Genomic DNA, 16,919 nt, shown 5'->3' on the forward strand with positions numbered 1-16,919 from the left:
ACCTTTTTTATACAATGTCATGTTTGAATGCTACTCTTTCATATACACGAGAGAAAATAATTTAGTACTATCCTGTTCCAATCAACCCCACTGCAGGTTAATTCTTGCCATGGCTCACCAGAACAAATAAATCTAACTGCAAACCCATCCACCACAAGTGCACCCAACTGCCGCCCTAACTGTGACTCCTCCCCTATCCAAGGTGATTTAAAGGGACCGTCTAGGCCAAAATAAACTTTTATGATTCAGATAGAGCATGTAATTTTAAACAATTTTCCAATTTACTTTTATCACCAATTTTGCTTTGTTCTCTTGGTATTCTTAGTTGAAAGCTTAACCTGGGAGGTCCTTATGCTAATTTCTTAGACCTTGAAGGCCACCTCTTTTCAGAATGCATTTTAACAGTTTTTCACCACTAGAGGGTGTTAGTTCATGTATTTCATATAGATAACACTGTGCTCGTGCACGTGAAGTTATCTGGGAGTAGGCACTGATTGGCTAAACTGCAAGTCTGTCAAAAGAACTGAAATAAAGGGGCAGTTTGCAGAGGCTTAGATACAAGATAATCACAGAGGTTAAAAGTATATTATTATAAATGTGTTAGTTATGCAAAACTGGGAAATGGGTAATAAAGGGATTATCTATCTTTTAAAACAATAAAAATTCTGGTGTAGACTGCCCCTTTAAAAAAAAAAAGAGATAGGGCTCAGTGAGGTTTTTGCTGACTGTTGTACATAGTAGCATAGTAGTAATAGTAATAATATGTTGTTGCTACTATGTCATGGCGGCTCTTATAATAAGTATAGGCAACACTACTGATTGTTAAGAGCCACTTCTCTTTTGAGGCAGGAGTATGATGGCTGTCAGCCTGGTTCTGCTTGGGAGTCACATGAGCAGGCCCATTCGTTACTCTTATCGATCTGGGTGTTATGTATTGTACAAATGTAGTTCAAACTTAAAAGGACAGAAAAATCATAATGAAACAATAAAAGACTAGACTAGAGTTCATAGCTTCTAGATTGTAAGTTCCCAAGGGAATAGGGCACTCAATTCCTCTTATATTTGTTTGATACATTTTGTCCTGTCTCTTAAAAATGTTGTATCTTCGTTATACTTTTATCTTTTGTACCCATGGATATCGCTGCTGAATTTTTTGGTGCTTTATAAATAAAGTATAATAATAATAATAGTTGGTTAAACATTTTATTAGCGATCATTCTTGTCAAGCGGAAACAAGATTAGAAGTGTAGCGCTAATTTATCACGCTGCCGCAAATAGGCAAATTTGCCCGTTTGTGGGTGCTCAATAAATAATCACCTATTACAAGTGGCTGGTTATTGCTACCGCAAGCTCAACTTGTAATACCAGCGCACATTATTGCTGGTATTACTTAGTGTAGTGCAAAAATATCGCTTTCACGAAAAGTAATTGAGAAAATGAATTCTCCAAAAAGAGGAGGATATTGGTTTTGTCGATTGTTACTTAAATGGGAGACCACCTTAAAGACTAAAAAGTCAAGTGTGTTTTATTCTATGTATGAATTGTATGAGTGAGTGAGCGCTTAAAGCTGAAAAGGCTAAGTAGTGTTGATGAGTTAAATATAAACGGATTTATTATAATATCTAAAATGTGCAAACACTTAATAAAAACACAATGATTCAGTAAAAATGAAAATAAAATAGATGCAAATAAAATCCTCCTTAAAACCTACATGGATCCATGAAACACATATAAAATCACAATCTACGTCCTATACTGTAATGAGGATATGACATATATGGTCACAACAAATGTCAGGGAAATAATCACAGCAAATGTCAGAGAAATAAATGACTACTGATAGGTGGTCACATATAGTTGTTTAGCAAATATGTCCTGGGATGACAGAATACAAAAAGTATGGGGTGTATACAATAGGTGACCAGGTGCGTGCAAAAAAAATAATAGGTGCGTAAAATAAGTGTCAACACGTGTCAAAAATCAGAAAAATAAAAAATATACACAAATATACAACAGTAAGACAATAATTGGTGAAAAAATGAATGATAAATACAAAGGTGCAGAAATGTGTCACGTAATGTCCAGATACAATGTCCAAAAAATGATGATGTTCAGAAATAAATATGTCCAGTGTTGTTTGTAAGGGGGTGCAAAAAACAATTGTAGAGACCAAAATCCAATCTGGTGTAAAAAGTAACACTCAGATAAAAAAGTGAAGAACACAAAAATGTGGAAGCAATGAATCAAAAAACAAAACAAAATATATACGATGATGGGAAAAAAAGATCCAAAATGTCTTCTAAACCTGTGGATAAATGAAGAAAATAATAGTGCAATAACATCTAAACACTATAAACAATAATTGCAAATGAGCTCACCAGTATGTCAACCCGTTTCGGCCTTACTGGGCCTTTATCAAGACTATTCAAATTCTCTCTGTTATTCTATGTATGATTTGATACATTTTTGGAATTTAGTTTTCTTAAAGGGATACTGAACCCATATTTCTCTTGTTAAGTGTATCCAGTCCACGGATCATCCATTACTTGTGGGATATTCTCCTTCCCAACAGGAAGTTGCAAGAGGATCACCCACAGCAGAGCTGCTATATAGCTCCTCCCCTCACTGCCATATCCAGTCATTCTCTTGCAACTCTCAACAAAGCTGGAGGTAGTAAGAGGAGAGTGGTGTATTTTAGCTAGTTTTTTAACTTCAATCAAAAGTTTGTTATTTTAAAATGGTACCGGAGTGTACTGTTTTTATCTCAGGCAGCATGAGAAGAAGAATCTGCCTGCGGTTTCTATGATCTTAGCAGAAGTAACTAAGGTCCACTGCCGTTCTCACATATTCTGAGGAGTGAGGTAACTTCAGAGGGGGAATGGCGTGCAGGGTATCCTGCAATAAGGTATGTGCAGTTAATATATTTCTAGGGATGGAATTTGCTAGAAAGATTGCTGCTGATACCGGATTAATGTAAGTTAAGCCTAAATACAGTGATTTAATAGCGACTGGTGTCAGGCTTATTACCAGAGATGCATACTCTTATAAAAGTGCAATATAAAACGTTTGCTGGCATGTTTAATCGTTTTTATATATGCTTTGGTGATAAAAATTATTGGGGCCTAGTTTTTTTCGACATGGCTGGCTTTATTTTGGCCTAGAAACAGTTTCCTGAGGCTTTCCACTGTTGTAATATGAGTGGGAGGGGCCTATTTTAGCGCTTTTCTGCGCAGCTAAAATTACAGACAGAGACATCCAGCTTCCCTCTGCATGATACAGGACATCTCTGAAGGGCTCAGAAGGCTTCAAAAGTCGTGTTTGAGGAGGGTAACATCCACAGTAGATCTGTGGCAGTTGTTGTGACTAATTTTAAAAACGTTTTTTTGTCATTATAATTTCGTTTTTGATATGAGGGGTTAATCATCCATTTGCAAGTGGGTGCAATGCTCTGCTAACTTGTTACATACACTGTAAAAATTTTGTTAGTGTAACTGCCTTTTTTCACTGTTATTTCAAATTTTGACAAAATTTGTTTTTCTTAAAGGCACAGTAACGTTTTTTATATTGCTTGTTAACTTGTTTTAAAGTGTTTTCCAAGCTTGCTAGTCTCATTGCTAGTCTGTACAAACATGTCTGACACAGAGGAAACTACTTGTTCATTATGTTTAAAAGCCATGGTGGAGCCCCATAGGAGAATGTGTACTAAATGTATTGATTTCACCTTAAACAGTAAAGATCAGTCTTTATCTATGAAAGAATTGTCACCAGAGGGTTCTATCGAGGGGGAAGTTATGCCGACTAACTCTCCCCACGTGTCAGACCCTTTGCCTCCCGCCCAAGGGACGCACGCTAATATGGCGCCAAGTACATCAGGGACGCCCATAGCGATTACTTTGCAGGACATGGCTGCAATCATGGATAATACCCTGTCAGCGGTATTAGCCAGATTGCCTGAATTAAGAGGCAAGCGCAATAGCTCTGGGGTTAGACAAGATACAGAGCGCGTAGTGGCTGTAAGGGCCATGTCTGATACTGCGTCACAATATGCAGAACCTGAGGACGGAGAGCTTCAGTCTGTGGGTGACATCTCTGACTCGGGGGAAACCTGATTCAGAGATTTCTAATTTTAAATTTAAGCTTGAGAACCTCCGTGTATTGCTTGGGGAGGTGTTAGCTGCTCTGAATGACTGTGACACAATTGCAGTGCCAGAGAAATTGTGTAGACTGGATAAATACTATGCAGTGCCAGAGTGTACTGATGTATTTCCAATACCTAAAAGGTTTACAGAAATTATTAATAAGGAGTGGGATAGACCCGGTGTGCCGTTTTCCCCCCCTCCTATATTTAGAAAGATGTTTCCCATAGACGCCACTACACGGGACTTATGGCAGACGGTCCCTAAGGTGGAGGGAGCAGTTTCTACTTTAGCAAAGTGTACCACTATCCCGGTTGAGGACAGTTGTGCTTTTTCAGATCCAATGGATAAAAAATTAGAAGGTTACCTTAAGAAAATGTTTATTCAACAAGGTTTTATTTTACAGCCTCTTGCATGAATTGCGCCTGTCACTGCTGCAGCGGCATTCTGGTTTGAGGCCCTGGAAGAGGCCATCCATACAGCTCCATTGACTGAAATTATTGACAAGCTTAGAACACTTAAGCTAGCTAACTCATTTGTTTCTGATGCCATTGTTCATTTGACTAAACTAACGGCTAAGAATTCCGGATTCGCCATCCAGGCGCGTAGGGCGCTATGGCTTAAATCCTGGTCAGCTGATATGACTTCAAAGTCTAAATTACTTAGCATTCCCTTCAAGGGGCAGACCCTATTCAGGCCTGGTTTGAAGGAAATTATTGCTGACATTACTGGAGGTAAGGGTCATGCCCTTCCTCAGGACAGGGCCAAATCAAAGGCCAAACAGTCCAATTTTCGTGCCTTTCGAAACTTCAAGGCAAGTGCATCATCTTCCTCTGCTACAAAACAAGAGGGAACTTTTGCTCAATCCAAGCCGGGCTGGAAACCTAACCAGTCCTGGAACAAGGGCAAGCAGGCCAGAAATTCTGCTGCTGCCTCCAAGACAGCATGAAGGAACGGCCCCCTATCCAGCAACGGATCTAGTGGGGGGCAGACTTTCCCTCTTCGCCCAGGCGTGGGCAAGAGATGTTCAGGATCCCTGGGCGTTGGAGATCATATCTCAGGGATATCTTCTGGACTTCAAAGCTTCTCCTCCACAAGGGAGATTTCACCTTTCAAGACTATATGCAAACCAGATAAAGAAAGAGGCTTTCCTACGCTGCGTACAGGAACTCCTAGTAATGGGAGTGATCCATCCGGTTCCGCGGTCGGAACAAGGACAGGGGTTTTATTCAAATCTGTTTGTGGTTCCCAAAAAAGAGGGAACCTTCAGACCAATTTTGGATCTAAAGATCTTAAACAAATTCCTCAGAGTTCCATCATTCAAGATGGAAACTATTCAAAACATCTTACCCATGATCCAAGAGGGTCAGTACATGACCACAGTGGACTTAAAAGATGCCTACCTTCACATTCCGATTCACAAGAATCATCATCGGTTCCTGAGATTTGCCTTTCTAGACAGGCATTACCAATTTCTAGCTCTTCCCTTCGGGTTGGCTACAGCGCCAAGAATTTTCACAAAGATTCTGGGCTCCCTTCTGGCGGTTCTAAGACCGCGAGGCATAGCGGTGGTTCCTTATCTAGACGACATCCTGATACAGGCGTCAAGCTTTCAAATTGCCAGGTCTCATACAGAGATAGTTCTGGCATTTCTGAGGTCGCATGGGTGGAAAGTGAACGAAGAAAAGAGTTCTCTATCTCCTCTCACAAGGGTTTCCTTCCTAGGGACTCTTATAGATTCTGTAGAAATGAAAATTTACCTGACGGAGTCCAGGTTATCAAAACTTCTAAATGCTTGCCGTGTTCTTCACTCCATTCCGCGCCCTACGGTGGCTCAGTGTATGGAGGTAATCGGCTTAATGGTAGCGGCGATGGACATAGTGCCATTCGCGCGCCTGCATCTCAGACCGCTGCAATTATGCATGCTCAGTCAGTGGAATGGGGATTACACAGATTTGTCCCCTCGACTACATCTGGATCAGGAAACCAGAGATTCTCTTCTCTGGTGGTTATCTCGGGTCCATCTGGCCAAGGGTATGACCTTTCGCAGACCAGATTGGACGATTGTAACAACAGATGCCAGCCTTCTAGGTTGGGGTGCAGTCTGGAACTCCCTGAAGGCTCAGGGATTGTGGAATCAGGAGGAGAAACTCCTCCCAATAAATATTCTGGAGTTAAGAGCAATATTCAATGCTCTTCTAGCTTGGCCTCAGTTAGCAACCCTGAGGTTCATCAGATTTCAGTCGGACAACATCACGACTGTGGCTTACATCAACCATCAAGGGGGAACCAGGAGTTCCCTAGCGATGTTGGAAGTCTCCAAGATAATTCGCTGGGCAGAGTCTCACTCTTGCCACCTGTCAGCGATCCATATCCCAGGTGTAGAGAACTGGGAGGCGGATTTTCTAAGTCGTCAGACTTTTCATCCGGGGGAGTGGGAACTCCATCCGGAAGTGTTTGCTCAATTGGTTCGTCGTTGGGGCGAACCAGAACTGAATCTCATGGCGTCTCGTCAGAACGCCAAACTCCCTTGTTACGGATCCAGGTCCAGGGACCCAGAGGCGACGCTGATAGATGCTCTAGCAGCTCCTTGGTTCTTCAACCTGGCTTATGTGTTTCCACCGTTTCCTCTGCTCCCTCGTCTGATTGCCAAGATCAGACAGGAGAGAGCATTGGTGATTCTGATAGCGCCTGCGTGGCCACGCAGGACCTGGTATGCAGACCTAGTGGACATGTCATCCTTGCCACCATGGACTCTGCCTCTGAGACAGGACCTTCTCATACAAGGTCCTTTCACTCATCCGAATCTAATTTCTCTGAGACTGACTGCATGGAGATTGAATGCTTGATCTTATCAAAGCGTGGTTTCTCCGAGTCAGTCATTAATACCTTAATACAGGCTCGAAAGCCTGTCACCAGGACAATTTACCACAAGATATGGCGTAAATATCTTCATTGGTGTGAATCCAAGAATTACTCATGGAGTAGGGTTAGGATTCCTATAATATTGTCCTTCCTCCAAGAGGGTTTGGACAAAGGCTTATCAGCCAGTTCTTTGAAAGGGCAGATTTCTGCTCTATCTTTTCTTTTACACAAGCCTCTGGCAGAAGTTCCAGACGTTCAGGCAATTTGTCAGGCTTTAGTTAGAATTAAGCCTGTGTTTAAACCTGTTGCTCCTCCATGGAGCTTAAACTTGGTTCTTAAAGTTCTTCAGGGAGTTCCGTTTGAACCCCTTCACTCTATTGATATCAAACTTCTATCATGGAAGGTTCTTTTTCTAATGGCTATTTCCTCGGCTCGAAGAGTCTCTGAGTTATCTGCCTTACATTGTGATTCCCCTTACCTGATCTTTCATTCAGATAAGGTGGTTCTACGTACAAAACCTGGGTTTTTACCTAAGGTGGTTTCTAACAAGAATATCAATCAAGAGATTGTTGTTCCATCATTATGTCCTAATCCTTCTTCAAAGAAGGAACGTCTTTTGCATAATTTAGATGTAGTCCGTGCCTTGACGTTTTACTTACAAGTGACTAAAGATTTTCGTCAAACATCTAGCCTGTTTGTTATTTACTCTGGACAGAGGAGAGGTCAAAAGGCCTCGGCAACCTCTCTTTCTTTTTGGCTTCGTAGTATAATCCGTTTGACATATGAGACTGCTGGACAGCAGCCCCCTGAAAGGATTACAGCTCATTCTACTAGAGCTGTGGCTTCCACCTGGGCCTTTAAAAATGAGGCTTCTGTTGAACAGATTTGCAAGGCTGCGACTTGGTCTTCGCTTCATACTTTTTCCAAATTTTACAAATTTGACACTTTTGCTTCCTCGGAGGCTGTTTTTGGGAGAAAGGTTCTACAGGCAGTGGTTCCTTCTGTTTAAGTTCCTGCCTTGTCCCTCCCATCATCCGTGTACTTTAGCTTTGGTATTGGTATCCCACAAGTAATGGATGATCCGTGGACTGGATACACTTAACAAGAGAAAACATAATTTATGCTTACCTGATAAATTTATTTCTCTTGTAGTGTATCCAGTCCACGGCCCGCCCTGTCATTTTAAGGCAGGTCTAAATTTTAATTAAACTACAGTCACCACTGCACCCTATGGTTTCTCCTTTCTCGGCTTGTTTCGGTCGAATGACTGGATATGGCAGTGAGGGGAGGAGCTATATAGCAGCTCTGCTGTGGGTGATCCTCTTGCAACTTCCTGTTGGGAAGGAGAATATCCCACAAGTAATGGATGATCCGTGGACTGGATACACTACAAGAGAAATAAATTTATCAGGTAAGCATAAATTATGTTTTTTTCTTTCATGATTCAGATAGAGTATGGAATTTGAAGCAACTTTCTAATGTACTCCTACATTTTCTTGGTACCTTTAATTTAAATAGCAGAAATGTAAGCTTACGCGCCGGCCCATCTTTGGTTCAGCACCTGGGTAGTGCTTGCTGATTGGTGGCTAAATGTAGCCACCAATCAGCAAGAGCTATCCAGGGTGATGAACCAAAAATATGCTGTCTCGTAAGCTTACATTCCTGCTTTTTCAAATAAAGGTATTATCGTGCTCAGCGCGCGATAATTAATCAGCCATTACAAGTGGCTGGTTATTGCTAAAGCAAGCTTTTTTATTCCAGTCACGTGACCACTACTGAGAAGCACTAAGAAGCAGTGCACTGGTTAAAAAAGGCAGATCGGTAGGAAGAGCCATCAGCTTGTGTCGCAGCACTGAAAGTACAAGCTCCAGCAGGCTGAAGTTAAGCAGGCTAAACAGAGCAGAGCTATCAAGTAGCTTCCAAAAGACTTAGCTGACCAGCTTTGAAGTAGCAGCCTTGACATTATTCACACTAAAGGGGTTAAAAAGAAATGAATCAAACATCACAATGAATTAATACATCTGAGCTAGGGCATTATGGGTAAACCAGACATGTGTGTAGAATGTGATATTTACATACATTTTATTGTAAAATTGCTTATAACGTTTTTAAACTTTATTTAGTGTGAAAAACATGTTTTTTTTTATTGGCCGAGAATAAAAATATAGGATATTAATATTTCTCAGAAGTAAGTGGCTGTAAGTTTTCATATTTACAATAATTGGCTTTTAAAAGTTCACACATTATAAAAAAAAAGTGTTTTTTTGGAAAAATGTGCAATTCTTATCATTGAAACTACCGAGCTGTTGTTAGTTTCACATTTATTTTAAACAGCTTTTACTTTTACATTTTTCATGCAAAAAATAAAAACAATAAAGTTTAACTGCAGCTCTTATACATATACATAATAAAAGCTTGAGCACCTTGGGCCCAATTTTTTAAAGCTCACTGAACTTGTGAAATTCTATAAGAAATGTCGCCAGAACAATAAAGCCACCGTCCTAATTCTCTAAAGGCAGTTTTTTTACCTTGTGAACAATGTATACCACAAAGGGGTGTTCCATGGTTTTAAGTATGTGAAGGTAATTTATACATTACAATAGGACTCACAAATAAATGAAAATGAATAAATCAAATATACTGAAATAAAAATATGCAGTAAAAAATGATACTGTTTAAAGGGACAGTCAACACCTTCGGTAACTGAAGGCCATACCATAGATCCGGAATAGAAGATGCAGCTACACCACATTGATGGTGATGAGCTCTAACAATATTTGAGTAATCACTGAAAATACCTAGGTTTATTCCTTGAAAATATGGCTGCCAAACTCCCCCCACTGTTACGTATAAACCTTCTTTTTAATTGAATCCTCCAGTCGCAATGACATCCTTGTCGGTTTGCGAGCGTGCAATGGATAATGCGCATTATCAAAACAGAACCATCACCCTTTGAAAAATGAACGAGCATCTGAAAACATCAGAGAAGGGGATGAAGGGGGAGGGGGAGGAGTTAAGCAGCCATATTTTCAAGGAATAAGCCTATGCATTTTCGGTGATTACTCAAATACCGTTAGAGCTTTTCAACATTGATGCGGTGTAGCTGCAACTTCTATTCCGGATCTATGGTATGGCCTTAAGTTACCGCAGGTGTTGACTGTCCCTTTAACGGCACTAAAAAATAGTAGCAAAATATTTCTTTAAAAATTATAATTTTATGAACAAACTAACATTTGTATTTGGAAATGGCGGCGCCATGCCTCTTCGGAGCTGTATCAGTACTGAACTTCTTCAAAATTCCAGTCTGTCTTCAACTTTAATTAAATGGAATGTACTCACAGGGTATCAGTAATTAAAAATAATGTATTATCATATATGGAGCAAAACCAGTCCAAAAATTACAGCTTCACAAATTTATTAATAAAGATAAAAATTGCTCAACACATTTCAGCGGTTACACAGTCTCTCTCTAAAGCTGATAAAAGCAACTTCAAAAGAGCTATCTTTTAAAGAGCTTATTTTATATATATATATATATATTTATATATATATATATATATATATATATTTACTGTATACTGTGTATATATATATATATATTTACTGTATACTGTGTATATATATATATATATTTACTGTATACTGTGTATATATATATATATATTTACTGTATACTGTGTATATATATATATATTTACTGTATACTGTGTATATATATATATATATACTGTGTATATATATATATATTTACTGTATACTGTGTATATATATATATATTTACTGTATACTGTGTATATATATATATATATTTACTGTATACTGTGTATATATATATTTACTGTATACTGTGTATATATATATATATTTACTGTATACTGTGTATATATATATATATTTACTGTATACTGTGTATATATATATATATTTACTGTATACTGTGTATATATATATATATATTTACTGTATACTGTGTATATATATATATATTTACTGTATACTGTGTATATATATATATATTTACTGTATACTGTGTATATATATATATATTTACTGTATACTGTGTATATATATATATATTTACTGTATACTGTGTATATATATATATATATATATATATATATATATATACATATATATAGGAATATGTGTTTAAAAATACTCCTTTGTGAAAGACATTAGAATGTGAAATGTTTACATTAAATACATAAACACTTTATTAAATATTAATAGTGCATACATATGCTTTTACGTGTTTTCTTCTACTTGACTGCAAAGGGCTACAATGCACTTATATATGTAATTTCAAAGTAGCACACTAATAGTAGAGCAGTCAATCGAAAACCTGTTATTGTGTGCGCTATCATTAGCGTGCCTCTTGTAATCGAGCCCACAGTTAGGTAGGATCAGTAACGGTAAAATTATTTGCTGTAAGAAATGAAGAGTATGCCATTTGTGCTTTAGAAGGTCCATTTAAGCCAACATTATCCATATAGTGCTTGTGATTGAATTGACATGAAAGTGAAAATGAAAATGTCATTTTAATTTACTTCTGTTATTAAATGTACTTTATTCACTTTGTATTCTTTGTTGAAAAGGATACCTAGGTAGGTTTAGAAGCAGCAATGCACTACTGGGAGCTAGCAGGGGATTGTTAGCTACACATATATGCCTCTTGTCAATGGCTCACCATATGTGTTCAGGTAGGTCTCAGTAGTTACCACTCTGAAGCTGACTTTAACAATGTGTTTAACCCTTTAAGAGTGGTTATATGCAAGCAATAGTGCAATAATAAAATGCACAGACACATTAGGGTATTTTCTTTTTACACTTGTATGTCCTTAATAAACAATATGTAAGTTTGCAAATAACAACTATTGCTTATGTATCTTATCATATATGGGTATTTAATTTCTCTTCAATTCTTAATTCTAGGCTTGCAAATTAACCAGAAGATTGTGACTGCTTACCCTCGGGTGATACTGGTGCGAGTACCTACTCCTACAGTACAATCCGACAGTGATATAATGGTTTTACGACATCTTGAAAAATTAGGATGTCGCTTAGTGAATCGACCACAAGCCATTTTAAACTGTATTAACAAGTTCTGGACATTTCAGGAGTTAGCTGGTCATGGAATACCTTTACCTGACACCTTCTCATATGGTGAGTCACAAGCAACATTAGTTTAATTATATTCTTTATGAACCCTTCTCTATTAAGGGGTGAAAATGTCTTGTAGGCTTGTTAAAGGGACCTTATACACTATTTTTTTCTTTGCATAAATGTTTTGTAGATGATCTATTTATATAGCCCATAAGGTTTTTTTCTTTTAAAAAATGTATAGTTTTGCTTATTTTTAAATAGCATTGCTCTGATTTTCAGACTCCTAACCAAGCCCCAAAGTTTTATGTGAATACCGTCAGCTACCTTCTCCAGCTAGCTCCTGTTTGTGTAAAGGGTCTTTTCATATGCAAAAGAAGGGGGAGGGGGGAGTGTCTTATTTCCCACTTGCAGTGGGCTTTCCAGCTACCTTTTCAACAGACCTAAACTGACAGCTTCTAAGTAAGTTTTTAAACAGTTTTATACTGGATTTTTATATCAGTATCTGTGCATCTTATTCTTTATAGTAGTGTCTATTACATGCAGTTATATGAAAATGAGTGTGTACTGTCCCTTTAATTATGTAGGTACAGTTGCTACTGAGAGATGTTCCTTCAAATCTTTTTGTATTCTGTAGATTAGGAATTTAAAACATTTCTCTCACAGGATAGGATAGCCTGTTATAAAAATATATTTATTTTTCAAACTCAAAATAAAATGACAATAAACTATTAAATGTTTAATTAATTATGTGTAGTAAAAATAAGAGTTTGTGAAGTACATCCATTATTAAAGTGATGATAAATAATGCTGAGTTTCATTGAACATTTATTAAATAAAAAGGGTGCTAAACACACCCTCTTTGTGCCACAGCAGCTTGCTAAAGTTAGATTCTCCAGCCGCCTATGACACAGCGCTTTTCTACCAATGAGGTGACCTTTTCACCTCTAAACCAATAGCCGTGCTAGCATACAGAACACTGTCAAAAGACATGCACAGCTATTCATTTAGAGGTGGAAACGTCACCTCATTGAAGAAGAGCGCTGTGCCGTGGGCGGTCCTAGGCTCTGACTTTAGCGACAGGGTGAGTTTAGCACCCTTTTTTAAATTAATGATCAATAAAACTCAACAATATTTATAGTGATGGTAAATCCTAGCGTTTTTTAAACGCTTGGATTAACCATCACTTTAATTTTGCCTGTCCTACTTTCCCTGTAATTTATCTCTAAAAAATTTATTTTGTAGTTTTTTTTTTCTAACTGGCTCCTGAGAAGCTGGAGTGTATCTTGCAGGATTCAAAATCATGCTACACAATAATTGCTTGATCAGTGCTGAGCAGATAAATTAAACATACTCAAGACTTTTCAAGGTGTGTTTCTGTATACTGCAAAACAATGGTAAATTTGGATGCAATATTATATAGTGACATTTTTTTATAATTTTATAACATTTACACCACTTTTGCAGTAGTGGGTTGTGAGCCATCATAAGTTGCAGCAGCCCCCAAAGTAATAGAATTCACTATTACTTTCACAAAGTCACTATAACATAATCCCAAGCATGCAGAACTTATAAAGATGTGTGGTCATGTCCTGTCATTGCAAAGCTGACAATGTTGTCTTGTTATGTTTCTTTCATTTTCCTTTTACCTTTTCAACGTTTTCTTATGCACTTATGTCAGTGCTGACTTTTTTTATAGAGGGTATATTTCCCCCATTTTCATTTGTTTTAGTGAGATGTTGAAGGTGTTTTTGTTATGCTGATTGACAGTGGAACCTGTTCTATGCGCCAAGATGTGACAAGTTATGAGATGGATGCTGCTTCGTTAATTATAACTCATGGCTTTGGCAAATGCAGAACAAAAATTTATGAATTGCACAATTTTCGTGTTGAGATGTTGGGAGTTTTTCAGCTGGATATTAGATTAACTAACATGTTTTATTAAATTTAGGCCAAGACCTAAGTTGCATAGATCAGTATTTATCAACTCCAGTCTTCATGTACTCCTAACAGGCCATATTTTTATGATATCTTTACAAGAACACAGGTGAAATAATTAGCTGATCAGTAACCATGGTTTCTAACCTGTTCTCAGCTATCTCCAAATTATTTCACCTGTCTGCTCTAAAGCAGCTCTCTACCTTCCCTAATCAGTCTCTGGACTGGTGTCCAATGAATTGAACAAACATGCCTTGTTTCTGTCTTCTAAATTCAAAGCAATATTCCAGCTACCGCCCTCCAAGTTGGAGGTGTGGGAAACCGTCCCTATAATGGATGGAGCGGTTTCTACATTAGCCAGGTGGACCAATATTCCTTTAGAGGAAAGTACCTCTCTCAAGGACCCAATGAATAGGAAGCATGAAGATGTCAATTTACATTCCTTTTAGCTGGTTTGCTTTGTATTTTACTTGACTGTCAGTGTGACAACTTCTCAGAGTCTTGTTCAGAATACACATCCTTCAGAATGATTCAGGATAGTGTTAAGCTTCTTAAGACCATTACCAGCTTTATTAGTGTTGCAGTTGTTTAAATAAGGCAGATTAATGCTAAGAGTTCTGCTACAGCTGTCCTAGCCAGACTTGCTTTACAGCTTGAGTCAAGATCCGCAGATTGGTTTCCAAAAGCAGACTGTTATCATTTCCCTTTCTGGGTAAGACCCTGTTTGTCCCAGGACTACATGATGATATTGCTATAGTCACTGGTGGTAATTGTTTCTAATCCAGGACAAGAAGTGTAAGGGTAAGAATAGTCTTTTCGGAAACTTTCCGTTCCTTTCAGCACTTTAAGTCTCAAAAGATTAGTTTCTCCACAACACAGCTATCAGGTTCACCCAAAACTTCCTCAAGGCCTAGCTCATCCTGGTCCAAGACCAAGAAGACCAATAAATCTACTCTTGCCTCCAAGTCTGCATGAGTGCGTCACCCACTCAGGATACAGTTCTGATGGAGGGCAGATTGACAGTTTTTTTGAGAGACATGGCAAAAGTCTATATCATACCCTTAGAGATTGTATCTCAGGGATAGAGATTTAGCTTTCGATCCAGACCTTCTTGAGTAAGATGTCTTCTCTCCTGTTTTGCCCAATATCCAATAAAGTCCAGGGTTTTGCTAACTTGCATAGTGGACTTAGAGGGAAAGGGAGTTATTGCTCCACTTCCTATAAAAAAACAGGGTCAGGAGTTCAACACCAACCATTTTATAGTCCCAAAGAAGGAGGGTACTTTACGTCATATTATGAATCTAAAATCTCTAAACAAATTCATCTACTTCTACTTTCAAGATGGAGACTATTCACATTATTCTTCTTGTGCAAGAGGGTCAGTTTATGTCTACCATAGACTTAAATAATGCTTATTTGCATATCCCAATTTACAAATACCATACAAATACATCAGTTTTGCTTTCATAGCATTACAGTTGTCAGGGTATTCACTAAGGTACTGGGAGCATTACTGGTGGTTTCTCCAGCCTTGGGCATATCTGTAGCACCCTACTGGGTCCAGGCACTCTCTCTTTAGTAAGCTGTGAATCATACAGAGATATACAGAGATATAAGAAGTCAACCATGAGCAAACAACTCAGTAGCTTGTTCTTTGGTGTATCATCAAGAAGGAGCAGCCTCTTTTAGCTAAATTGTGCCTTTCACAGGTAACTTTTTTAAAGTACTGTATATCAGTCTGATCCCACCTAAAAAGGCCAACCCAGCCCAGAAAAATCAGGAACAAGGATCATGGCAGCCATAGACAATCAATTTAGCCTTCTGTGGACCTCGTCAGTGAGGTGCATCCATATCCCTCTAGGCACTTTTAATTGAGAGTCCACATCTGGTTTCCCCCATTACCCATAAGGAGATTTCCCCCAGTGTCATACTACAAATATATACAGAGAGAGAAGCACTCAACCAGGAACAAACAACGGCTCAGTAGCTTGCTCTTCGGCAGGTCACAACCAGGGAGCAGCCTCTTTTAGCCTAATTGTGCAATTCACAGAGGAGAACTTTTCTGAAGTATGTAAGCCTGATACCACCTTAAAAGGTCAGTCCAGCCCTAAAAGACCAGGCAATCCACCTTCCAACTAGAAACATAGAAACCCCAGAATTTTTTTACCCCTTCTTTGGGCCTCATCAGTGAGGTGTAGCTTTATCCTTGTAGTTCACATCTAGTTTGCACCATCACCCTTATGGAGACTTTTCCCAGGGTCATAATACAAATATATTCAGAGGGCCTGAAATTCAAAATGTTACCGGTGTGGAGTGAAATTACGTGAAATCTTTGCTACGTAGCAACATAAACATTTCTCAAGATACACCTTGTGTTTGTAATTTTTTTAAGGGCCTTGTTGTAGTAAAGAGACTTCTTAGATCATCTCACTTAAGCAGCAAGGTTTTGAATATTTTGAGAGACTTGCTCAACCAAGAATGAACAATAACTCAGAAGCTTGTTGTTTGGTGGGTCACCACCTGGAAGCATCCCTTTGTAGCACATTTGTGTCTTTCACTGAGTAGAACTTTCCTGAAATTTATCACCCAAGTGGTAACCTGCAAAAGATAGCAAGCAAGCTACTGAGCTATTGTTTGTTGCTTTGTTTTTCTTTCTGTATATATTGTGAATATTACAGTGTCCTTGCTTCAGATATTCTACAATCATGGTTTGGGTATACATTTACCAAAGAGATTTCATGTTCCACAAACTAAAGACTTCTTTCTTTTGTCGATAATACACTCTATACGTTTTCACATGGCTGTCTCTAACAGAAGAATAGAGACCAAGCTGCAAACTTTGTGTGCTCAGCTTCAGCACATTCTTCTTCCTACTGTTGC

At 38.4% G+C, this 16,919-nt stretch overlaps 1 protein-coding gene across 1 annotated transcript in view; it reads left to right on the plus strand.

The window, feature by feature from the left end:
- Window positions 1–16,919, plus strand: part of RIMKLA (ribosomal modification protein rimK like family member A) — a 168,335-nt gene that overhangs the window by 102,857 nt on the left and 48,559 nt on the right. The window contains exon 2 of the mRNA XM_053690988.1: window positions 11,934–12,164. Within this exon, the coding sequence (XP_053546963.1) occupies window positions 11,934–12,164 (231 nt within the window). The remainder of the gene's footprint in view (window positions 1–11,933; window positions 12,165–16,919) is intronic.

Source organism: Bombina bombina, chromosome 8 (genome assembly GCF_027579735.1).
Source record: "Bombina bombina isolate aBomBom1 chromosome 8, aBomBom1.pri, whole genome shotgun sequence".
Classification (NCBI taxonomy): Eukaryota; Metazoa; Chordata; class Amphibia; order Anura; family Bombinatoridae; genus Bombina; species Bombina bombina.